The sequence below is a fragment of the Chroicocephalus ridibundus genome, chromosome 13 (assembly GCF_963924245.1).
Source record: "Chroicocephalus ridibundus chromosome 13, bChrRid1.1, whole genome shotgun sequence".
NCBI lineage: Eukaryota > Metazoa > Chordata > Aves > Charadriiformes > Laridae > Chroicocephalus > Chroicocephalus ridibundus.
The window spans coordinates 10,085,474-10,108,882 of NC_086296.1; the positions used below are offsets into that span (position 1 = coordinate 10,085,474).

At 43.9% G+C, this 23,409-nt stretch overlaps 1 protein-coding gene across 16 annotated transcripts in view; it reads left to right on the top strand.

The window, feature by feature from the left end:
• Positions 1 to 23,409, top strand: part of FBRSL1 (fibrosin like 1) — a 544,157-nt gene that overhangs the window by 135,301 nt on the left and 385,447 nt on the right. For all 16 annotated transcript variants that reach the window (XM_063350636.1, XM_063350643.1, XM_063350651.1 and 13 more), the window contains exon 2: positions 11,273 to 11,473. In XM_063350636.1, the coding sequence (XP_063206706.1) occupies positions 11,273 to 11,473 (201 nt within the window). The remainder of the gene's footprint in view (positions 1 to 11,272; positions 11,474 to 23,409) is intronic.

Here is a 23,409-nt window from a genome sequence, read left to right on the forward strand (position 1 = left end):
TTCTGGATCTGAAAACTAAGCATTAAGAGAGACTTGTAATTTAGCATAGGTTGAGGAAGTTGTTGCAAAGAGGGCCCAGCTTAGCACTGCTTGGGTGGGGGAAAACCCAAATCCTCTAAACATAATGGAAAGAGAGCGGCAAAGCCGATGAAGACTCACTCTGGATTTGGTGAGACAGCGAGGAGGAGTGATTGACAGTGCTTGCTCTGCTGAGGTCTGTCTCTGCAGCGGGTTATTGTCCTGTCAGCTCTGCCTGCCCCAGGCCTTATTTGACACGCTTGGATAAGTGAATCGCGTCATTTTGATTCTGCACATGTTCTCCTCTCTACAGCTTGCTGGTTTTGTTCGCTCTTGAGCTTTAATTGTCTACCATCCTGGTGGAGTGTTTGCTTGGTTACTTCTTCCTTAGTGGCGAGTGAGACTAACCAGACAAAAGTACAAATCCTCTTTTCTCTCAGGAACATTAATGACCGTGCTGATTTATCTGTTCCTTCTTCTATCACATGTTGCAAACTGATGTACCCGAGAATTGGTGTTGTCATTTGTCAGTCCCATAAAAGTCTGTCTTCCCATTAGCACTGCTCTTGCCCCCTGTTTCTTGCTTTCAATTTTGTCTCCCAGAGGAAACTTGGGATGGAAATGAGAATGAAATATGGGTTTCCTTTTTAAAAAGAAAACAAACCAAACCTTAAGGGCTTCCTATTGGAATGTGATGGGATTGGACTCCTATCTCTTATCCTTTGAAAATCCCAGCTGGAATTATTTAATGTCAAAGCATGGAATTTCCCAGTGTGAAATTCATTGCTGGCTAAGGATGCACTAGGGATTAGAGAGACATCAGTTTGCCAGGGTAGCGTTGCTGTCACCACAGGAGACCTCTCACAAAGGGACGTTGCTGGTCTGTCCTGCTTCAAAGCTGAATCTTGGGGATGAGATTCTTCAATTCCCATTGAGGTTCCATGCTGTGTGACTGACAGACGGATTTGGGCGGAATAAACCAGAGTGGGTAACAGTTTGCACTGCCTGGGAATAGAAAGAAGAGAGGCAAGAGCAAAACATAATTTGCTGATTTTTCTTGTCTGGTAATGGGGTAGTTTGCTAGTACACTTCCAAAATTTCCCTAAGACCACTTCACAGTTCAGTGATTTTGTTCATTTGACTGCATGATAAAAGGATCAGATGATTACAATGATTTCTTCTGGTCTAAAATTAATATAAAATAAAATAAAAATCTATGGTATGGAAGCCTGATGGCCTGATGTCTTGCAAAGCTTTAGCTTAGATAACAACAGTGTCCTTAGGAGAAATCTCTTAAGTTTTGGAGGGTGTCTTCTCAGTTTCAAAGTAGTTGTATAAAGAAAAAACAGGAGCATATTCAGACAATATACTGGGTAACCACTAAATATGCTTTCTTTTTTTCCTCTGATCAAAGATGATTATTTTAAGTAGGCATCAATGTCGATATGTTAGGGATCTATAAAGCACTTAAGCAAAATCTGGGCTGATAGCTCTATGTGCACCGACTGGTGTGGTGTTAACAAGGTGCAGCTTTGTTTCTGAGCCTCATAAATCAGCAGTGGTTTAGGTGATGGAGGGAGAGAGAGGAGCAACTCTCTGTCACGTTGAAAGAATAACCTTTCTCCCCTCTTTTTCCAAACTGTTGATCTTTTTATAAAAGAGGATTTGCCCTGCTGTTCTAATAACAGTTGTAAAATAATATATGTGTAATTAGAATTTAATAATGATTCGTGCGACTGGATCTACAGCGTAAGCTGGTTCAAATGATTGTGTAACCTTTGCATTGTGTTCATTATCTAATGTTGAAATCACAGCTGGAAGTTGAGAGACTGACATGCAGTTTTAAAATTACAGAGCTTGAAATTGCTGCTGTCTGTAAACATATGAAAATCTATTAATGACCTTTGAGGTCTCTGACTGAAAATGTTTTGTAACATAGAATACATCAAAATTCCTTGATACTATAGTGTATGTTTCCCCTGTCTCAGCAATTGCCTAGGATATAAATGAATGTTTCATTCCTGACACAGATATCAGAATATTTGGAACTAGTCTAGGAAGCCCTAAGGATATATGGAAACATTTGGTTGCTTGTTGTTTGTTCTAGCAAACCAGTTATAGATGAGCTGCTCATGAGCACGTGGTGTGCTAAGCCACTCGACGGGGGAGAACATAGCTGCCGGCGAGACTGACAGCTGTAGACCTCTGTGGTACAGTACATTTCTCCAGCAGCGTGTTTGGGGAGGAGTGAGCGTGATGAGGGTGGCACAGATGCACTGTCCTGGACTTTTCATTAGTGTATGTGACACTCAGACATTTTGGAAGGCATTTCTGTCGTGCTAAAAGTCACCTCGTGCAGAGTTTTCCCCTTAGGTTGAAGTAATATGCTATGGGCAGCTGTTTCTGGAGGTGGCTGGCTTCTACATATTTCTTGTTGGATCATTTATATTTCTTCTCATTTGCTTCCCAGCCAGAAGAAACTACCAGAGGACTAATTATTTAATGCACATTCCAGACCTCATGACAGCTGAACTGAAAATTGTTGCCTACCACTGAAGGCAACTGCAGAGTTGGTAAAAAATGCCCCTAGTGTCATAGTGTTTAAACATGAATTAATTTATCATGCAGCACCAGGGATCAGGATATGGCTGGTTTTTCTTCTGGAGACACTCCACCCCTACAGTGGAGTTGGCAGAAGTGAATTTGGGAGCGTTTGTCTCCTTCAGTGCAGTGTTTGTTGGCTTTGTGTGAGCTGTGTCAAACTGCAGTTTAAGCTAAGCTGTATCTTTTAAGTCTCCAGTATGAAGCAATTCAGATGGTAGTCAGTGCAGTCACAATGTGGTTTTTAGATAATTCACACTATGAGGATCGAAACTTTAAATGCACAAGTATGGATGGAGGAGACAAATTTAGGCCCCTGCCTTTGGTAAATGAGCCGTATGCCCGGTCCATCTGCCCAGCCTTAGATTGGCTCAGCTCTGTTTCAAGTCCAGCTCATGGAAGCATGACATCCCCCTCTCAGCAGAGGCTGAAACAATTGTGTCTTCTCCTTTTGTTATTAATTTTAAAGAGAGAAACAGTGTTTCTAAGCGTTCGTGCCCATAGTGACAAATAGGTTGGGGGCATCTTTTACTCAACAGTGCTTTCCTGTTTTTTCTGACTAGTTTAGCTGAAAATTGGTAATGCTGGAAGCATCCAGCTGCCATACTGGTTTGTGCTGGTGGGACCCTCGTGCCTTGTCCTTTGGCAGCTTGGGTCCAGCTGGTGCAGCTGGAGGCTTTGGGTTGTGTTGCCTTCCTGGCAAGACTGGAAATGAGTGATGAAATGGCCACATCTGGCTGCAAGCAAGGAGCTGCTTCTTCAGGTCCTAGTTCTGTCACTGGATGGAAGCCGTTTGAATTCAGTGTGAGTGCCTGTTCAAATAATCTGGGGAGGAGGGGAATTAGTTCAGATTAAGTGTTTAAAGGCTGCTCTGCAAACAAACGTGTGGCTGCTGCCTATCAGCAGCGTGGGCCCAGCGGTGTCAGTGACTATTGGCACACTTCAGGAATATCTTCCCAAAACGCTGGACCTGGAGCGCATGCCTGACTGCGCCACTTACTTGCTGGATAATTTGGGAAGTTAACTGAGATGAATGTCCCCCAGATCACTTTAAAATGGGGGCGTTATGCATAGTCTGTCACTTGTGAAATGTTGGACAGTGCGAGGGCAGCGGGTGGGGCTGCCGCCATCCTAATTTTCCCTCTGTTCCTGATTGTTCCCTCTTGGGAGGAGGGGACTCACTGGGATGGTGGGAGTTTGCAGCAGCAGCACTTCTTGTGTGGTTGGTCTGCGCTCAGCATCGTACCCAGCATTGCCACCGTGCAGCTGAAATAAGCTGAAATAGGTGCTGTCAGATAAGCGCAAGCTCTTTTGCAAATCTTTCGTAAACTGGGCAGGCTGAGCTCCTGGTGCTGGCTGAAAGCAGCTTCAGCAGAAAGGTACTTTGATGTGCTGTGAAAGCTGGGCAGGTTGGCCTTGCGGTGCAGGAGCAGCAGCGCCTCTTGGCACTCCTACAGCCTGTGAAAGCCGGGCAGGCTGGGCCTGCAATATGCCTCATTTCATCTACCTGAAAATGGTGCCCCAGCTTCCCTTCAATCATTTAAGCTCCCCTGCTCTCTGACACACTTTCCGCTGACAGTAATTCTGCGAGCACTCGTCGGGCATTTACTGCCATCACTAGAGGAAATACTGATGGCTTAAAATGGGATCATTTCCTTTCTGATGGACAGCAAGCACCTGTGGGAGTTTTAATAGCCGTACAGCATGTCTGTTAGTAGGTAGCAAGGAAGATGGGTACAGCTCTGCAGTGAGCGCCCGCAGGCTCTGCGGAGGAGATGGCAGGAGAGGAGAAAGCCACGGCTGGCTCCCTGTGGAACTTGTGGAGTGCGGCTTAAAACAGAAGACTTTGTGTACCCGTCTCCCGGACAGGTGATGGTGGAGAAGGGTTTATACTAAAAAAATGGACGACCATATGTTCACATTCATGCAGATTTCCTTGACCTCTTACTAAAGAGGATGTATTTACTGTACATATTCTTACTTTTATTGTCCCCTAAATTACTATTAAACACGCTGTTTCCAGGTACTTGGTGCTACTGTGGAGGGGAGGGGACTGGTTGGTTGTTTTTTTTTTTCCCCTCAAGAACAGTACCAGCTCCCTTTTTCCCAGCTTGTTAAAAAAATTACTGCTCAGCACTTGATCATTATTTATTCAGGTCTCGTACAAACAAAAAGAGCAATTGAAGTGTTGTAAAATCATTGTGGATTGAAATGTATTTAAAAATAGAGTGATACTGACCTTCCCTTTTGTAATTTTTGGTTACATTGTGTTGAGATAGCACTTGTCCAGAGTGTCTCTACTTGGTACAGTGTCTTCAAGGTCCCAGCAGCAAAGGGCTTAATTCGTGGGAGACTTAACAAGTGGGCATTTAGCAGAGTACCAGCCACTTGCTCTTCAGCTCTTCATAGGTGACAGGAACGCAGCCTCTGGTAATAAATTTGACTGTTTCAATTACAGTGAGTTTCTTGGTTCATCCACTTTTATTTTTAAGTTAAATCATGTATCATAAACATGCAAACCAGTGGCAGCTTCAAATGTCTTAACATTTTCCAAAGCTGTCTTGTCAAAAAGTCATCTTACTCTTGAGCTAAACATGTGACAGGGTCAGAGCAAATGCGATGTATTTTAAAAAGCAAGACCCAAACTCATCTGGAATATGTCAGCTACGAAAGGAGAATTGCAGTCTAAGGTTAAACAAGCAAGGATTTCATTTGCAATCATTTTAATTGATATTGATTGCGTTGCTTGAATGTAGGGTCAAAGCAGGATAGTCACTGCAAATCTAGACTCTTTTTTTGCCTTTCAAAAAAAGCTTTAGTGGCTTTGGCTGAAAGACTAGGGGCTTGAGTTACATTTTTAGTGAAGTTCACAATGGGGGAGAAAAGAGGGCGGGAAAGTAAAACAAACAAGTGTGTGTTCTATTACAGGAAAAGTGAGAACTTCCCCATCCGTGAGAACTGCAGCTTCCTGCCGGAGATGCCAGCAGGCTGCCTGCCGGTGTGCCCTGACCTCCGGGGAGGGCGGCGCTGGGCTGGCCTGCTGTGGCAAGGGGCCACTGAGCCAGGCTGCGGGCCAGTGCTGCCTCCGCCGCTCTCTCCCCTCACTGCCCTCTATACCTGTGCTTTCTGCCCTGTAGCTCTCCAGAGCAGAGCTCTCAAACTTCTCCTCTTCTACCCTTAAAGTGTGCTCCTGCTCATTTGTAAGATCTCCACTTGCGTGCGTTTGTTGCCTCTTCACTGTGTTGAGTTCTAATTCAATCACCTTGGTGGTCCTACCTGATACCCGGTGGTAGTTACCTCTTATCCCATTCCTTTTTTCTCTCCTTTTTCTTCACCTCATTTCATTTGCCTGTTGGCTACTCATCACTACTTGTGCTGGCTCCATTCTTGCAGTGGCTTCTCTCTTTACGAACCCATCTTCAAATCCGTGCCTTAAAGTTAACTTCTGTGATGTATGTTTCCCATGTATGTCTCCAATATTGTCTTTCCATTTTGAATTACTGTCTCTTCTGTCACCTTTATGCAACTTAAAGGACAGTAGATTTGCCTTAGTAGAGGCCCTGACTGTATTTGTAATGTGCTTTGTCTACTTAGAAAGCAAGAGAATATTAAGTCGTCATTTGTTTCTATGTTGCTGTTCTACAAACTGGATATCAGGTCAATAAGAATATTTTAAAAGGAACCTAATTAAAAGTAAATCTGTTTCAGTTCCTCTCTGAGCCAGGATCTCTCCCAGAACTATTAAACAAACACGTTTGACAACCCTACTGCTAATTGCATGATAAAGTTGATATAAGGATAGATGGCGCTTAGATCCTCGGGGGCTTTTCCATTGCAATTTTGCTGAGAGAAGCTGGAGGCAGCAACAGGGACAAGCAGAGTCAGTTTTAGAGACAGCAGTGGGGTTTTTTTATTTCCTTTGTGTGGATCCTTCTCCTGTTTGATGTTCAGTGGGATATTTCACGTTCCCCAACTTAAGGCATAAGTGCTGCAGTGAAGAGTTGTGGAGAGAGAAGCTGGAGGCTGTTTCCCTTCTGGGAAATCAGCCCATATAATCTTTTAAAGTCGGCAGGGACAGTCTGGCAGGAGCAGAGTGCGGCCAGTCCTTGGCTGCGTGTCTGAGCCGTGCAGTGTCTGATGGGCCCTGGGGATGGGGGATTGCAGTGGACTTGATTTTTGCACTGGGGCTGTGTTTCGAACTGATGCTTGAGGGCTGAGGGTAGTCATTTTATTAACTGTAGGTGTTATTTTTGTCCTCTGCACCCCAGCAGCATGCTTGAGGTTTTTCATCTAGCTGTGTGGGTTTTGCACTTTTTTCAGGTTCTTTAAGTGTTCCCTCTGTATGAAAGGTGTTTACAACCCCAGCCTCCCCCGGCATGCTTTCTGAGATCTCAGAGCTGTGTAAACTCAGAGGATTAAGGCAGAGTTTGAGCTGGGCTGAGCAAACACTGGGTGATGACTCCAGCCAGCGGCTGGCTGTGGATGTGAGCTTGCGCCAGGGTCCTCCAGGGCTGATCGTTATTTCCTGATCAAACAGACAACATGGAGTCCACTGTGCAGAGGACTCTTGCTGTGGCATTTTAGGGGTAAGAACAGGCTCATTCCAGAGTCGAGGGCTGTGCATCCGTGTTATTCCCAGCTTTATAAGCTGAGCGGTGTGCACCTTGAGTGCCTTTGGAGATTGCAGCTGTGCCTTGGTGACATGGAAAAAAAGGCTTTTCAGGAAAGAGTGTTTGAAGTGATTAAGGGTGTTGCCAGCTCTGCTGCAAGCAGAGGTGCAGTTGCATAACTTTGAACTAGCTTGGGCCAAACAGCAATGGGGAAAAAGAAAAACACACCATAGAGATTTTTATTATGGACTCTCAAAATCTGTTGCAGAGTCTTAAATTACATACTTGGGTTGCCAGTCTGTGCTGAGGTCTTCACCAGTGGATCTTCACAGCCACTGGTGTGCAAGGTATTTCAGGTAGAGCTGGAGGGAGGTACCGCAATAACAGTTTTCAGCTGAAGTGTTCTTTGATATCTGTACATCCAAATAAGCAAATGGGGAGATAGAATCTGTATGTTTCATGAAGTGACTGCCAGGAAAGAGGCACTAAAGAAAGGCCTAATTCTTCCTTATCTGTAACCACGCAGCCAATTAGAACCATCTGTTCTCCGTCTGCAGCCCAGACAGACAAGGGGCTGCAGATGGAGAGGCTGTAGCCTGCCCTGGAAGGTGTGAGAGAGATTCCTAAGTGAGGACAGGTAGGAGACAGCCCTGGGAGCAGTGAGTAGTAAGGAACAAAATAGTTTTGTATATTCTGGAACAAGATTTGGCAGTCTCCTTCCTGGAACCAAGAAAAGAGAATGGGCCTGGATCCACCAACCTTCCCCGCACAAGGGGATTTACTGGCCCTGACAGCAAAGGTAGCCAGGTCTACTGACTCCTGGGTTGGGCAGAAACCCCAAGCCTGGATATGAAGACCTTTTGGCTTCAGGGCCTGACTTCAGACATTGTTGCTGTGTGAACACTAGGCTTTACATGATGTGCAAATACCTGCTGGTCTGGGCTTGTCTGGGGGGAAGGCTCCAGTGGAGCAGTTTGTCAGAAGGCCAGTCTCACCTGCCGGCTGGGATTTCTGGATTGAAGTCAAGGTACATCAATAAACGTTGTTCGCTGCAGCGATGTACTGTATATTCTGTACGTGCTTAAATTTTCCAGCAACTGCCTATGTGCAAGCACAGATTCACATCCAAAAATAGTAAGCCCTTGTGCTAAGTGAGGTCCCCAACTTGGAGGTCGTAAACTTTAGTAAAAGAGCAATCGCTGGAAGGCTTTTTTAGTAGAGTAAATAGAAAGGAAACAAAGGAGGCAAGAACAGAAACCCCATTAGCCCCCTCCTGCTCTGCTCTCTGCCTGAGGCTGCAAAAAGGTCTGCATTCAGCAGCATAGAAAACAGCCCCGCTGTCAGTAAGGAGAGGCTGAGGTTGGTGTCCTGCGTTCCCAGAAAAAGCAAAGTCCTGTGAGTTGCATCCTCCGCTGGAGTGGGGAGACATGGGACTGTGGCGTAGGTTTTCTTGTCACGGGGTCGAGAGACTTGGCATCTTCCCAGCGGCTGCCCCAGACGTGCTGCGGAGCTGAGGTCGCCTTCTTCCTGCCGGAGGCAAGCGGCAGCCTCGGCTACCAGAGCTTGGGGCTTAATTCCCGGCTGTTTGGAAAGTGCTTGAGATTCTTGGACGCAAGTGGCACTACAAGTGAATGCATTATTTCCTTGGCTTTGATCCAGCTATGACTGTATTCCCTGAATTAATTTTGCTAGTAGCTCAGTGATGCGGCAAACCTGAAATCTCCAAACAAAATGGGGATAAAAAGCTAAATTTCTAAGTAGGGAATTTTGTAGGAATTCAGTAAGGGGAAAAATGCAGCTTTCCTGACTAGTTGTGTGGGAAAGGGCATCTTGTAAAACGTGTGGTGAACGTGCCATGGGTACTGAGGGAAAACTTTCCCTAAGGCATTAACAGAGGCCCAATTCCCATGTTGAAGCCAGGTAGAATTTAAACCAAAACAGCCAATTGCTGCCTTTGACCTCATCCTTAAAAATGAGTATTACATGCTGAGCCAGGAGTGCATTATTTGCTGGTGCTTTCAGGTGGTGGCATTCCCCTGCCACAGCCTCCTTTCTCCCTTATCAGGGGCCCCTGTCAACCTCATGTGGCATCTTCATGCGTCTGCCGTCACGTTGCAGCTGCATCTGGCTGTATGAAGAAGTGCACATTTTTAGTGACTTCTGTTTCTAATATTTTGCTGAGTATCAGTTAACAGATGTCATTTCCATTGCACTAGTTTCTGATTAGTTACTGAAGCTTAGCATTTTGATTTCTATCTCAGCAGCTTCCTAGTAAATAGGATAATATGATCTTCTTTAAGTGGCATCTCAAACTGCTGCTTTAGAGTGTTATCTTAAAACTAAAAACCAAAGTGAGCAACTAAATACTAATTTGTATTCCTTATTTTAGGATTCATGGAGAACAATGCCAGACAATCATTTTCCTTGCTCTTTCACTAGTTATGGACTTGGCAAGCTGAGCTGTATTCTGGTGTGTTCTGCGCCTCAAAGACAGTGCTACTTACTTTAATTTTGGGGTGGGGCATGTATCTTCGGGTGCGGGTTTTGCTGTATATATGTGTGTTTCAAGAGGAGCTTGCCAGCCACATGGGACCCCTGTGTAAGGTGTGTAGAGATTAGGTGCTGGCTGATTGTTTTTGAGCCTGGGCTGGACTAGGAAACAGCTGTATGTATTTTATCATCGTGATTCAAATTTCAATGTCTCTGTGACCCTAAAGAGTCAGTGCATCATCTCGCTTCATGGGGAAGGGTAACTTTAGGCAGTGAGTGATTTGGAGTGGAATCAGCATGTTACACACTGAGGCAGTCAATTCACTAATTAAAGGAGAGGGGGCGGAAGTAATCTAGAGCAATCAGCAGGGCATTTCATCCCAATTCCTAATTTTCTTTTTTGTTGGGCTTTAGTTTTTGAGAGACTAGAGAGCTAATGATTTTCATGAGCTCTTCTGCAGTACTAAAGGTGTGTGCATCGATGTGAGCAAGTTGTATTTGTACCCATTCACGTAGGATACAAAATCCGTGATGTAATTGCTTGAGTCAGAAGCGAGGCATTTAGAAAAAGGGGGATGAGGCATTTAGAAACATTTCTGTGACTGAAGCTGACAAATTTTGTCATGGTGAGCAGTGCTTTTAAGGTATCTCCTAGTCTGATATATGTACCTCACACAAAAAAATAATTGTGATAGAGAGTCTGCAAAACGTTCCATAAAGAGTTTGGTTTTAACCTTGAACAGGTAATAAAAGGCATCGGGGGAAAAAAAAAATTATCTATCTGTAGCGAAGTAATGTCATGGTGATTTGGCATATTATTTCTTAAACTCTTCCTCTGTGCGGTGTGCGTAGGGGGAGCGGTCGATACGTTGTCACCAAGAGTTCAGCTTTCAGTCCTCAAGGATGCCGGGGATAGCAGTAGTAATTCCCTTCTCTGATCTCACTTCCGATATTAATCATTATGACATGACATACCCGCTTTTAAACTCTGCTTAGATTGTATGTTATAGTTCTGATTCAGGGCAGACACTTAACAGTTAGAAGTGTTCAACCTCTGTTATGTGTTTAGATCCCATTGATCTCAGCTTGCTTATTGAATGCACGGTAGGCTTTAGAAGTGCGTTTCTCCATATGAATGCTACTGTGAATCAGAGACTGTCAGGCTCAAGGGCGGTCTGATACGTTGCTTTCTGAGATCAGAAACAAAACAAAATAAAAACTACCTCTGTTTCAGTTGAGCAGTTAAAGGCTTTCCTCCAGGATGCTGATTTCTTCGTGCGCTGTTGACGTATGGTTCCTGAATTAATCTGAAGCAAACTCATTTTCATAACCAGTTCCAGCATCTCTGAAATTAATCAAACACATAGCCTGGAGAGTATTCATCCTAATCTAATCTTAAATTACTGTTTGCGTTGTGCGTGCCTAATTATTCATCTTAAGTCATCTCTGGAAAGAACATGCTGTCTTGTTTGTGTTTTTATTCAATATTTATGCTGCTTAATGCTTAAAAGTAGTCTCAAAACAACTTTTTTTATTTTTTTGCTCCTTTACAGAAGGACATGTCGCTAAAGCCTCAGGAGCGGAAGGAGAAATGGGAGAGGCATCCAGGAAAGAAACCTAGAGAATCTGAAAACTGTGTGTCTGCTGAGCCGAGTGAAAACGGCCATAATAATGATGCTGGGAGCTCTGAGAGAGAGGCAGAAAGAGGCAAAGAACGGATGAAGAAGAAACTCCCCTTGAAGCTATCCAAGCAGGTAGGGAAATTATTTCTCATCTGAAGCGACTGTGTGACGGCATTGGCCGCTGTGAAATGTTGTCCTGCTGGTAGGTTGGGCTTGTTAATGTAACTGGCTTCTCTGGTAACTTGTGCTGGTGGAAAACAATGTCTCTTACAAGACTTCTGGCCAAGTGCACAAATCCTGTGTTGCGGGCAAGTTTCATAAGCTAAAATGGAAGACCAGGTGTGTTGGGGTAATGTAGGAAGGAAGGAGCAGACCTCCCTTGTATCCCACAACTTTGAGAGAGTGCAGTAATTCACGCCATAGGTTTGTGGCTCTTATCAAACTTTGACACAAATAGAAATCATCAATCAGATCATAGCCACCTTTGGGGAAAATGTGCTTGTTAACATGCACCTGGAAGTTGCAAACGTCCATCTTACGAATCACGTTCATGTGTCCCCAAAACGGTATGTTGAAGAAGAGAGAATATGCAGGTATTTTAGAAGTGGAAAGTCAGTTACAAGGACGTTGTGCTTTGCGGAGTCTTTTCTCTGTGCCCTTCTAAAATGTGATAGAGCGTTAATGAATTAAGAGTTGCGATGCTGGAGGGAAGGATTGTGGAGACTCCTGTCCCAGCCACAGTGTGTACAGAGCCGGGAGGTGACAAAGGAGAGGCACTGTGGCTGGCAGGCTGTTTATCACTTAGCTGCTGCTCAGCAGGGAGATTTGTTGGTGGCTCAGTGCTCATTCATCAGTTCGAAATTCACATGGCACAGCAGCCTGTATCTACGAACAAACACTTTCCCTGTTGTCCCTTAACGTGGTGCCAAATGGCAGCCCTTGGGAAGACCAGTGTACTTGACCCTCCAGTATTTGTTTTGAGCTAAGTAGTACACTCCAATGAAAACTATTTTTTATTCTTTGTGATGCAGAGAAAAAGAGCTGTTTGACCCAAGCACACCTTCTGTTCTGTGAAACTAGTTCTGTGTGTGTGCCAGACAATGAAAGATTGAATTGTCCAGTTATTGGAAGTGTTTTTTCAGACTTCCAGTATTTTAGGATTTGAGAGGATCTTTAAGGTTATCTAATGGAACCCCCAGCATAACTTCTCCACCACACGCAATCTTTTGTGATTGTTTTGTAGCATATTCATTCAGAAGGGCTCATCACATTTTACATTAGAAATTCTAATGGTCTGCTCATGGCCCCAGTCTTCTGGTGGCTAATTGTTCTCATTAACAAATTAGCAGACTTTTATTTTCTTCCTTTAAAAAAAAAAAAGTTGAAATAATTCAGTACAAATAGTTATGCAAAGATGTTAGTATTTTTCTGCTTGCAAATGTAGCAATCATGTAACCGCACTCCTAGTAAAATATTTGCCAGGTTTGTTTTCTTTTAACTCCCCAAAGTGATACCAAATGTTTTGGTTTTAGACTCCTCAGTGTATATGCAGTTAAAATACATCAAGTTTTTTGTTTGTTTTTGCTAGTAGTTGAGTGATGGGGTTTCAGTTCCCCCCTCTGGTTACAGGTGCAAGGAATTTGTGCACAAATATTCACTCCGTGCAAATTAAAATGACTTTTTATTATGGGTGAATAGATGCACATTTTAGTTTTGATGAAAGTTTGAGCAACCAGGATCCTTTTCTTGGCATCTGAACCCATAAAATGCTAAGTGTGTATTTCACCAGAAGTCCCTGGCTTTGATATAAAATGATATAAAAAAGTAATAGTGCTAGATGGTATTCCTGCTTACACCAGGATTGCGGCTCTGTGCTTCATCAGCTCCTCTGCCTTTCTAAAGCTGCTGTTGTGTCAGGCTTTTTTATTTGCATGAAAAGGCCCCAAACGCCAATCCAGCGACCATTGCAAAATACATATAAAACTGGCTCACTTTCTGCTCTGGTCCCCGGAGTAACCTTACAAATGCTCATGTTGATGCAACTGAGAGTGGTGCAGTGCGAGCGTGGAAACACGGAGCACTGCAGGAGGATGTTAGGTCTCGATTGCCACCAAAATCTTTCTAACATGAAAGCTTGGCTTCAGTAAATACTGCCCGTCTGAGGGTGAGGGAGTTGTTCCTTCAGGGCTAAAATTACGCTGGAGAGAGTTCGGTGTATTTCAGGTGTTTAAACCACTGGATGTGCGGGGCCGCGCTCTGCTGGGCAGCGGGGGAGGTCCGTCCCCTCGTGCTGGGGGCAGCCTGTTCCTCACCCATGGCAGAAGAGGAAGGGTAGTTATTAGTGACATCTTCTACATGGAATTGAAAACTGAGTTTCAAGTAGTTGTGGCCACTAGGGATTTCATGACACTTCCTTAGAAACCTTTTAGGGTAAGAGGTTTTGTTGCACTGGCCAAATTCCAGTTTCTGTGATGACATGCTGCTGCCTTAGTTTACCAGATGTTTAGATTATTTGTATTTCAGCTTTGAAAAAATTGAGGATGTTGTTATCTGGTTCTTCTGGCTAGTATTTGGCTGCCATCAGTGATTAAATATGGTATTTGCTGCCACATTCATGAAAACCTGATTCATCTTTCATTGTTTAATCTATTTTTTCCTGTAAGTATAAGTAACAAAATCCAAAAAGAGCGAGGAGCTTGCACAAAGACTATAAAACCTGTGATGAGTGACTCATTAATAGCCTCTTTAAACAAGTCACAATTAGAATTCATCTTTTATTGAAAAGGACTTTTTTTAAATACTTTTTATTATCCTAGCTGATAGAGTTGTGAAAACCAGACAAGTTTTCAGGTCTGTAAGGTTGATGAAAGTAGCAGCAAAATCTAAGCTAGATAAACTAGGCTGTTCTTAGTTCAAACTAATTATGCAAATGATATAGACAAGTTCAATAATTTTTCCCTTTTTTAATAACCACAAAGTTCACACCTAGAATTCTGGCATTTCCTGCCAAGCTGTCTAGACAAATTGGCTGTAATATCAAGTTTCCTGGAATTTGGGGGTGATTTTTGCATGTCAGGGTTATTAAGCCTAGGTTTATACCTAATTTGGAAAGCTTACTCTAATTAATGCTAATTATATTGAGATGTTGCTTAGAAATTTCTGTTCAATTTGAAGCTTTCCTTATACTCTCATCCCTTCTCTTCACAATGCTACTGAATTGTCATCTTTTCTGCGCAGCCTCCTCTAATAAATCAAATTGGGCATTATAATTATGGCATTCTGCTAATCCTTGTAGAGAGGTGCAAAAGTGGTAAGCTGATTTGAGTGCCAGGTTGTCTGCTTTGTTTAGAAAATTAGATTAATACTTCACTCCTTTTGACAAAGCATCCAGATTCCTATTTGCTCCTGAATATTTGGTTCTTCTGTACCTCAGGGCATGGGGAGAGGGTTGCAGGAGCCAATCTGTGTTTTCCAGCCTATTACTCCAACTGTATATAAAAATCATTCAAACACGTTTATCTCCTGCTGTAGCCAAGCAGAGGGAACAAAGGGCATTTCAAATAGTCGTAGGTCCTTGCGTCTACGATTTGTCAGGATTTGGGGCTGTTCTCGATGCGTGTGCGCAGGGAAAGCTGTTGCTCTGCGGTGGGAGGCCATGACACACCGCTCATGGTCATCAGGGGTATGTCAAGGAATGAGAAAATATCTCAGTGTAGCCAGTGTGGCCTGGAGTAACGCATGCCTCTTGGAAGTGTGTAGTTGCCTCCAACGCAGGAACATTTGTTGGAAATTGAGTCATTGCCTTTTTTAAAAAGCCATCTGAGTTTGACCCAGTGGGTTGTGGAAGGGAATCCCCTCAGCGGCTGCAGACAGTGCTGGTGGCAGAGGGGAGCCCAGTGTCCTTTTGTGATTGGGTTTATAAGTCACTTAGATGAAAAGGTAGATGCAAGATGAAACCTCTTGGTTCCAGTTACGCTTCCTTGTGTTGTCCTAAGTCACTCTTCTAGTTTTTGGAGAGTCACCCCTTGAGTCTGTCTTTCATTAGCCTTAGCTGAGCTGTTTTGCCCTTTGCTGGGTTCGTTTTTGGAGCTGCTTATTCCTCTGAAGGTCTGAGCAGCCTGGGGCCACTCTGGATGCAGAACAGTGGGGTTTTTCCTGAGCTTCAGGAGCCGTTGCCGTTTCTGTATGTAGACTAAAAATGGGCTGACCTCCCTCTGAAGAGGGTTGGTGCTAATAGGAAAGAGTTGCGGATGTTTCAAGTTAAGCTTCACCTCAAGCTCTGTGGTTAGTCAGCTCTGGAGCATCACGGTGTGTTGAATGTGTTTAGATGTTAAATGCGGCTGTGATAACACTCTGTTCTGCAAATAGTCATTTGTCATGAAGATGAGTGTCTTACACCTCCTCCTTCCTTTTCTCACCCACTGTTTAAATCACCCGAGATGAGGAAGAGTCTCAAAGAAGCTGAGGAGAACAGGGTGGTGTAGCACGTATTTAGTGCTCATAAATAGTGTGCTGGGTTTGGAACATGGGAGGAAAGGGCAAGAAAGCTAACGCTGTCATGTTGCTCTGGAGGTGTGACATCTCTGTGACTTCAGCAGAGCCTCCTGGAGGGAGGGAAAGCGGAGTTAATTCCTGTGCCTCATTCACTCCCCAGCCTTTGTCAAACTGCTGAGCGTTATTGATGATTAATGTATATTGTTGCTGTGGCTCTTACTGGACTGGAACTGCTAAATTACATTAACATGTTTGATTACCTATTCATGTGATTTTTCTGTGATGCTCATCAGCTCATTATCCAACATTCATTGATGAATGTAACACCCTTCCCTGCCCCCACCCCCTGCAGAACACCGGGCTGGGTTACTGCTGATCTGAGCTAAAGGTGATACGCTAAGTATCGCCATTCCAGCCAGGATGCACATTGTTTCTTCTGACGTCTAGGTGAAAACTGATACCTTGTCTTCAAACCAGTTACATCCCCTCATCCGGATATTGTTCGTGGGTGGTGGTATGGAAAGGCTATGGGACTTGTAACAAGGTAGAGTGAAACAGTGTAGAAACTCGTCTGGTTAATGAAATGTCTTGCGTGGAATAATTCCTTTGGCATCCCACCGCTTGCGCTGCTGGTTAGACAATACGAGCATGTAGCTGCTTGATTTTCATTTGTATTTTTCCAGATAATGATAAATGGTAAATCAGAAACTTGGATGTGCTTTTGAAGCCACTGGTGGGCTGGAGGCAGAGTGCTTGCTTAGTGACGCAGAGTTTAGAGGCTGAAATGTACCTTTCTTAGCTGAGGTTCAGCAGCCATGTTGGAGAGTGAGTCTGAAAAATAACTTTTGGAGTGTTTGTCTGTAGGCCAGAAGACAGGTACGGATATGCCTGTCCTTCCATGTCTTAATAAAGCAGCATTTGGAAGCTGAATTGTGTCTGAGAGCGACTAAATGTAGTAGTAACTTATTCTGTTACCTTCAGTATCTCAGTCTATTAAAGGCAAATGACTTATAGGCAGCCAACTTACCAAAAAAAAAAAAAAACAAAAAACAAACCAAAACCAACAAAGGTTGCCTTTAATGTGGGTTTTGGGGATTGGTTTGGTTTGGTGTGTGCTGCTTTGGTGTTTGCGCTCCACTGCTTTTGAACACTGAAATTATACAAACCTGTTTCTTTTTGTTTCTAATTGATGTTACCCTTTTTGTTAGCAGATATTGTTATTTAAATTTTCTTTGAAACTAAACAACAAAGCAAAAGGGGGAAAAAAAGTCCCTTTTCTTTTAATCAGGAAAATGTTGCTTCATGTATTGCTTAAAACCAGGATCCATTTCTACCTTTGTAAGTACAAGAATTTACAATTCGAACATGAAAGCTCTGTGCCAATTAGCTTTAAGTGTGCATTTATGATTGCAGGGAGAGCTGGGCTGTTAACACAGCCCATGTTACCTGCATGGAGTCTCTCTACCCCTGAGCCCAGCCCGGCTGGATGGAACCCCGGGCAGGTGGCTTGGGCTGGGGCATGGGGTCCTTTGGGCTGGAGCCAAGGCGGGTGGTGGTGGCCAAGCCACGGCCACTCGGCGAGGTGTGCTGCTGCGGCGTGGCGAAGCCTTGCCGAGCATGTGCTGGCTTTTAAACACGCGAACAGCCTCGCTGGCTTCAAAGCTCCTAATGAGGTTGTAGTGCCGGGGGCCCTATCCCAGGAGATTTCGGAGGAGGTCCTTGTTTCTGGCTGCGTAGGGCTGCCCGGCAGAGGCACAGATGGCCTTGCCTTGCTCTCTCATGCTAATCTGCAAGTGCAGAGACTTCACAGCTGCCTGCAAAACCACTGGGGAGTAACGGTGCAAAGTACTGAAATGGGCAATACAGTATTTAGTCATTAGGTTTGCTAATCCGAGGCCTAAAATCAGCCTCATTTCAATCAATAGCAATCTGTTTGCACTGTCAGGAACTAATTTAAAAATCTGCTTTAAGTCCTGGTTAGGCACTTGGTATTCTGTTTTCTGCATCAAAGTAGAGGGGAAGCAGTGGGCATAGCACAGCAGTGGCAGTAGGAGGAAAAATCCTTTGTAAATAAATACTGGATGTTTATTTCCCAAATGAAACCCTGCTATTACAAAGAAGTGCTGCTGTTTTTGCTAAATTTATCCAGGAATTCATCGAGTTTCTTGAAGAGGCTGCAGAGCCCAATCCGTAATGGAGAACTTCGTAGAGCATTTAGTTTGTTCAGTGTTTCTTTAAAGTGCTGTATGAACCTTAGACAATTAAGGTTTGTGTTGTAGCTGTGACACAGGTAACTTTGTGAAGGGAATACAGCCACCATTTGAAAGCTGCAGCACAGCTTCTGTAACAGATCCCTGTATAACATCCTGTGCTTCATGAGGAGTAGTGCAAAGTAGTGCCATAAAACTGGGAACTGTGACAGGAGAAGGCCTTTACTTAAGCTGGAAAAATGTATTTCAAAACCCGCTGCAGTTCTGGTAGGAAAACATAAATGGAGGAGACCATGTTTATTAGAAATGGGGAGGGAATCCAGCTGTTTTCAGACTAACACTGAAGCATGAAACAGGAGCGTATGCTGGATTTTACTACACTGCAAATATTTTCTGAACAGAGGGATACAAAGTGTGCTTTGGCTGCTGACAGTATCATATGTAGGAGAACGTGGCTTTGTCTTTGTCACTGATGTAGTGAAACACTGATTCACTTGCCTGGACCAGTGGGTTCTCCTTTTGTAGCTGACTATCACTTGCCAGTATTGCTGCTCCGTGTGCCCCACTTGTCCCTGCTCCTGTAGGACTCCCCTGATCCTCCTGGAGAGGCTCGGCTGCCTCTGAGCACAGCTCCTCGGTGTGCCCCAGCCCTGGAGCGTGGCGGGGGGACGCTGGCTCTGTGCTGGGTCGGGCAGGACTTGCTCAGCTGGACCACCACCTTACTGCTGTGGGCTTCCCTGGGGTGGGCATGTGCTCGTTGGGGGGCAGAGCAAGTGGAGGCTGGGTGGCTGTGGGGATGGGGATGCAGGGTCTTGCCACATGCACTCTGCTCCCCGCTTTGTATTTAAGGATCATAACGCTGTTACAATGTCATTGACCCTGCTGTGTTCAGAACCAGACCCCGAGGCTTTGCCTGTGGCACTGTTTTCTACCTTCTTTGTCCCTGCTTTTCCTCTTCTCCAAAATTCCCGTCTGTCCCCATTCACCTCTCCCACTTAGCAGCATTTAGGCAACAGCAGTGTGTTCAGGCCTCCAGATGGCTGCTGGCATTTTTAACATGTGTTAGAGCAGGTCTAGAGAGCACGGTGATTAAAGCACTCGATGCTACCAGTGCTTTCTCTGCACTGGGACTTCTTACGCTACCTCTAGTGAAGCTGAACCACAGCATCTTCGGGGGCCTTGCGTCTCCCTCTCAGTTCCCCTTCTGAGAAGATGCGATAGCTGCAGGCCCAGCAACGTGTGGCTGAACAGACCTCGGTAACTAGAGACGCGCACAGACATCTCGTAAACGCAGCAATCTGGAGGAAGCCAGAGCCGCTCTCATCTCTCGAGACTCATCCCTAGCAAACAGGGAAGACTTGACCTGGCATTCCTGGTGTTTTCAAAGTTAAAAAAGATCAGAAAATTTGAGCAATAGGAAGGTGGTTAAGTTGCACTGCTACAGGGTAAGAAAGTTACGTTGTATGTATGTGAAGAATCAAATCAGTTATAGGCTCCGTGTTTTAAAACTCCTGCAGGTCACCTTTCACTTCTCTGCCTGCAGTTCCATGACTGGTAAGGACCTTAGGTCACATTTGCTTAAATATAGCCTCAGACAAGAGCAGAAAAAAGAGAAATAAAGTAACCCTCTCTTCTCGCTGATGCTCTGTAAGTAGCTGTGAATGAATCTCATTACAATGGCTTCTTTTGAAAGGGAGAAATAAAAAGGAAATTTCATTGCTAACAACTTATGTGGCATCAGACGCTATAAAAAAGGTTGTTGGTGGTCATTGGTTACATTGTTATAAGAGAAGAGCAAAATGGTTTGTAATTTAGAGAAGGGGATTTAATTACATGAAGTAATTTACAGGAAGCTATAACCACTTGTATCTTTTTCTCTGTTGAATTTAATTGGTTGATACAATGCACAAAGTCTTCTTTCTTTTCCTTCTTCCCTTCTCTCATTTTTTTTTTGTTTTATTTGTATATTTCCTTTTGTAGAAGAGAAGGCACCAAGATAGAGCACTTCTGTTGTATCTCGTGATTTTAGCAAATTGAAGAATGGAGAAACGCAGTACTGCTTGAATGGCGCTCTGTCTCCGACTAGTCCTGCTAGTGTGTGCTGTTTGAAGAGATTCAGAGCCTTGGCTGGAGGTTTTTCTTGTACATCTCTTCATGGCGGTGAGATAGGGCACGTTCTGGGTGTCCTGGGAGCTGTGTAGAGCCCCTTTTCCTGGGTGTAATGCAGATGCAGCAGAAGCAGCTAGGACCTAGAAGCAGCTGAAGCAGCCATGGCCTTTTTAAGCATGTTGTTTTTTCTGGTTTGGACAAGAAGTGCCTAAAGGGTTATTCCATCTTGATTTAAGTACTAGCTAACTAATATTTTAGCTAGCTTTGCACAGGGCTTTGGGATCTGTTACCTAATTGGAGCCCCCCTTCTTGGGCTTGCGCCAAATGTCTGCAGTAAAATACAAAGCTTTTGAACGGCAACAGGTAGAGTATGGTTCCTTATGATCATCCCTGTAATTCTGGGGGTGATCACAGGTATTTTTTTTTGCATGTGTGAAACAAGTGTAGTAGATGTAGATGAACAATATTCTTCCTTTAGCATGCTTATCAGTATAATAACTAAACCATCTGCGCAGCTCCAGTCTAAATCTGAGCTGATTTAAAACAAACATAAAAATGACATCCCAATGTCGCTTGTGGTTGAAGCGGAATAAATATCTTTTTCATGAGATACTGTTGCTTTCAACATGCAGACCTCATCTTTGCATATTGCTGGCCATGGATCTCCATTTCTGCAAGAGACTGCTGGGATCGGTGCACCAGGAGCTGTAGCAGAATCACTCTGGCAGTTGCCAGTCTTTGCCTGAAGTCATTTAATGGCACTGGTCCAGCTCACTTGGCTTTCCTCATGGAAGCGTATCAAAGATGATGCTGTTTTCCACCTCTCAGTTGCTCTCGCCTCACAAACTGCAGCCTCGGGCAGCGTTACCCACATCCCTCGACCTCTTTTCAACGTGGATTCTTAAGGGAGCTAATTTTCATACTTCTGCCTGACTGATGGTTTACACAAGCTGTTGAGAATATACACAGCTTGAGTAAGCACGTCTTTGGTTTGAAGGCATCTCTTAGGTAAAATAAGCACTTATTTTTTTCCCTTTATGCTTCAAGCAAGGTTACTAGTAGCTCTTCAGGTGAATGCCATTGCACTATTTATTTGGCAAAGTCAGTCCATGAAACCCATGCTATTTTCTCTAACATTTTGTCTAAAAGAAACTGAAGAATTAAATAAAGCCAGCAGGGTTTTGTGATAGATTTAAAGCTCTTCCAAACTTACTGGCTGAGGGAGTCCTAAGGCACAGTTGGCTGTATATGGGTCTTTTAACTCAAGAGTTGAAATATGCCCTGTCTGTATGGAGGGTTTTCCAGCTGTTAGCACTGTAAATTGATTCTAAAATTTTTCTGAAGTTGAGCCTTGAAATTAATTTATTTAAAAAAAAAAATCCCGGCAAGGAGGGTATATCAAATGTTAAGTTTAGGAATTATACATATAAAGTCTTTATCGTTCTATGCAAACGGGGTTTTTTTCTTTAGTTGGGTTTTTTTGGTTTGGTTTTTGTGGTGTGGTTTTTTTTTTTTTCTTTTCTGGTTGCTTCCTCTCAATTTTGTTTCTTTGCAGCTGGAGTTGTTGAGATTACAAAGCAAAGTATTATTTGGGTAGCTTCTGGATTCTGAAAGTCAGTGTCTAAAGTCAGTTATGTAAATATGTGCAGGTTTTGTAATTTAAAAACAAATCTTTAGTCTTCACCCTTCTTTCCACATTCCACTTTCTTCTGGTTAAAGGCTTTGATTTTGGCACTAGGGAAAGGAGCACAGGCTTGATTCTTCCTTCATCTGCAGATCCAGCGCAAGTTAAAAGACTGGTAATAGGTTTCATTTTGCACACTCTGATGTTTCCTCTCACAGCCCTTCTTGACTCATTGACACTGAATAGCAAAAACAAGAAAAAAACCTTTTTCAGGGAAATCTTATCCACTGGAGTGATATTGCTAAAAGAATGGAAGGACAAGGTAATGGATCAAGTAGTGGATGCTGTCCAGGGCAGCTGGAGTAACGGTGCTGTGATGAATAGCCCTCTGGTGCTGTAATATTGCAGCCTCCTGGAAGGTGGGGCTGGATCTCATAAAGTTGTCTTTCTGTTGCGTCTCAAAACTTTTGAGTGGCCACAGGGCAATATTTTGTAATTTAACATGACGTTTATTGGCTGTAGTGTCAGTCATAGGTATCTTTTTGAAGTTAATCTCTCAGTCCGTTAGGATAGAAGATGGAGATAGTTCAGGTGGTCAAATAGCTCTGCTGTGGAGTACCTCGGCAGCTTTAACATGAAAAAAATAAATGTGCTTTCCAGTTAGTTTTCAGCTTATAGGGAGCAATTTCAGTGTATAAAGGTAAACAGGGATGACACAAAGGAACAGAGTCATTTTGCAAATGTTGCCTGAATTGAGATATTTTAGCTTGCTCCTCATTTGTACATGTGCTCTTTTTCTTCCAGTTGCATACTGCCAAAACTAATAATATAAAAATGAAAAAGTTGTTCTTTGCTTACCACATTGGAAATAATCCCTACAGCGGAGAACAAAGTCTAGATCCACAAAACCTGAACCCCACTCTGAAAAGCTGAATTCTCTGTGTTCCCATTACGCGTCTGTGCTCCCCTGTAAGCAGGGCTGGCAGTTCGGCCCCGAGCGTCACTGGGGGACGTGGTGGCGTAATGGCCGTGTGCCATTTTAGATTGCTTCCCCATTTTCGTCTCTTGCTTTCCTTGTGACTGGCTCATTTTGTTCATAAAGCAGCTTGTAATTGAGTGTTTGACAAAGAAGTGTTTACAAGCAGTGTTTCATGTGCATAACTGCCTAGCTGAGGGGAATGACAATTTGGGCCTGAATTTCAGCCCTCCTTTGTCACTGTCGTATCATTGTCGGTGGCAGTGCTGTCTGTGCTTAAAGGGAAAGATGGATTAAAATTGTTTCAGGGTATGTACCGGAGTGGGGAATGCATGCTCTTTGAAGAAGGTTGTGACTGTTCCTTGTGGCCTGCGCTTGTTCTTTGTTCATGTCTTGGTTTTTGACCACACCAAGGTGCACGCTAATTACCATGCGTGGTGACTGCTGGGCTTTTAGTGGTGGAGGCTGCTGATTTAGAGGGAGTTTTATTCCAGTCCCATGAAACGTAAAGGTTGGATTTTTGCCAGGTTTTAAGCCTTCTCTAGCCATTGTGGGGGGTGATATGGTGTGGGCTATAGCTGTCCTAATCTGGGAACATGCTTGGAGTTCCCTCTTCATGGGTTGAAACCTACTGTGTAGACAGGGCTCGTGTTAC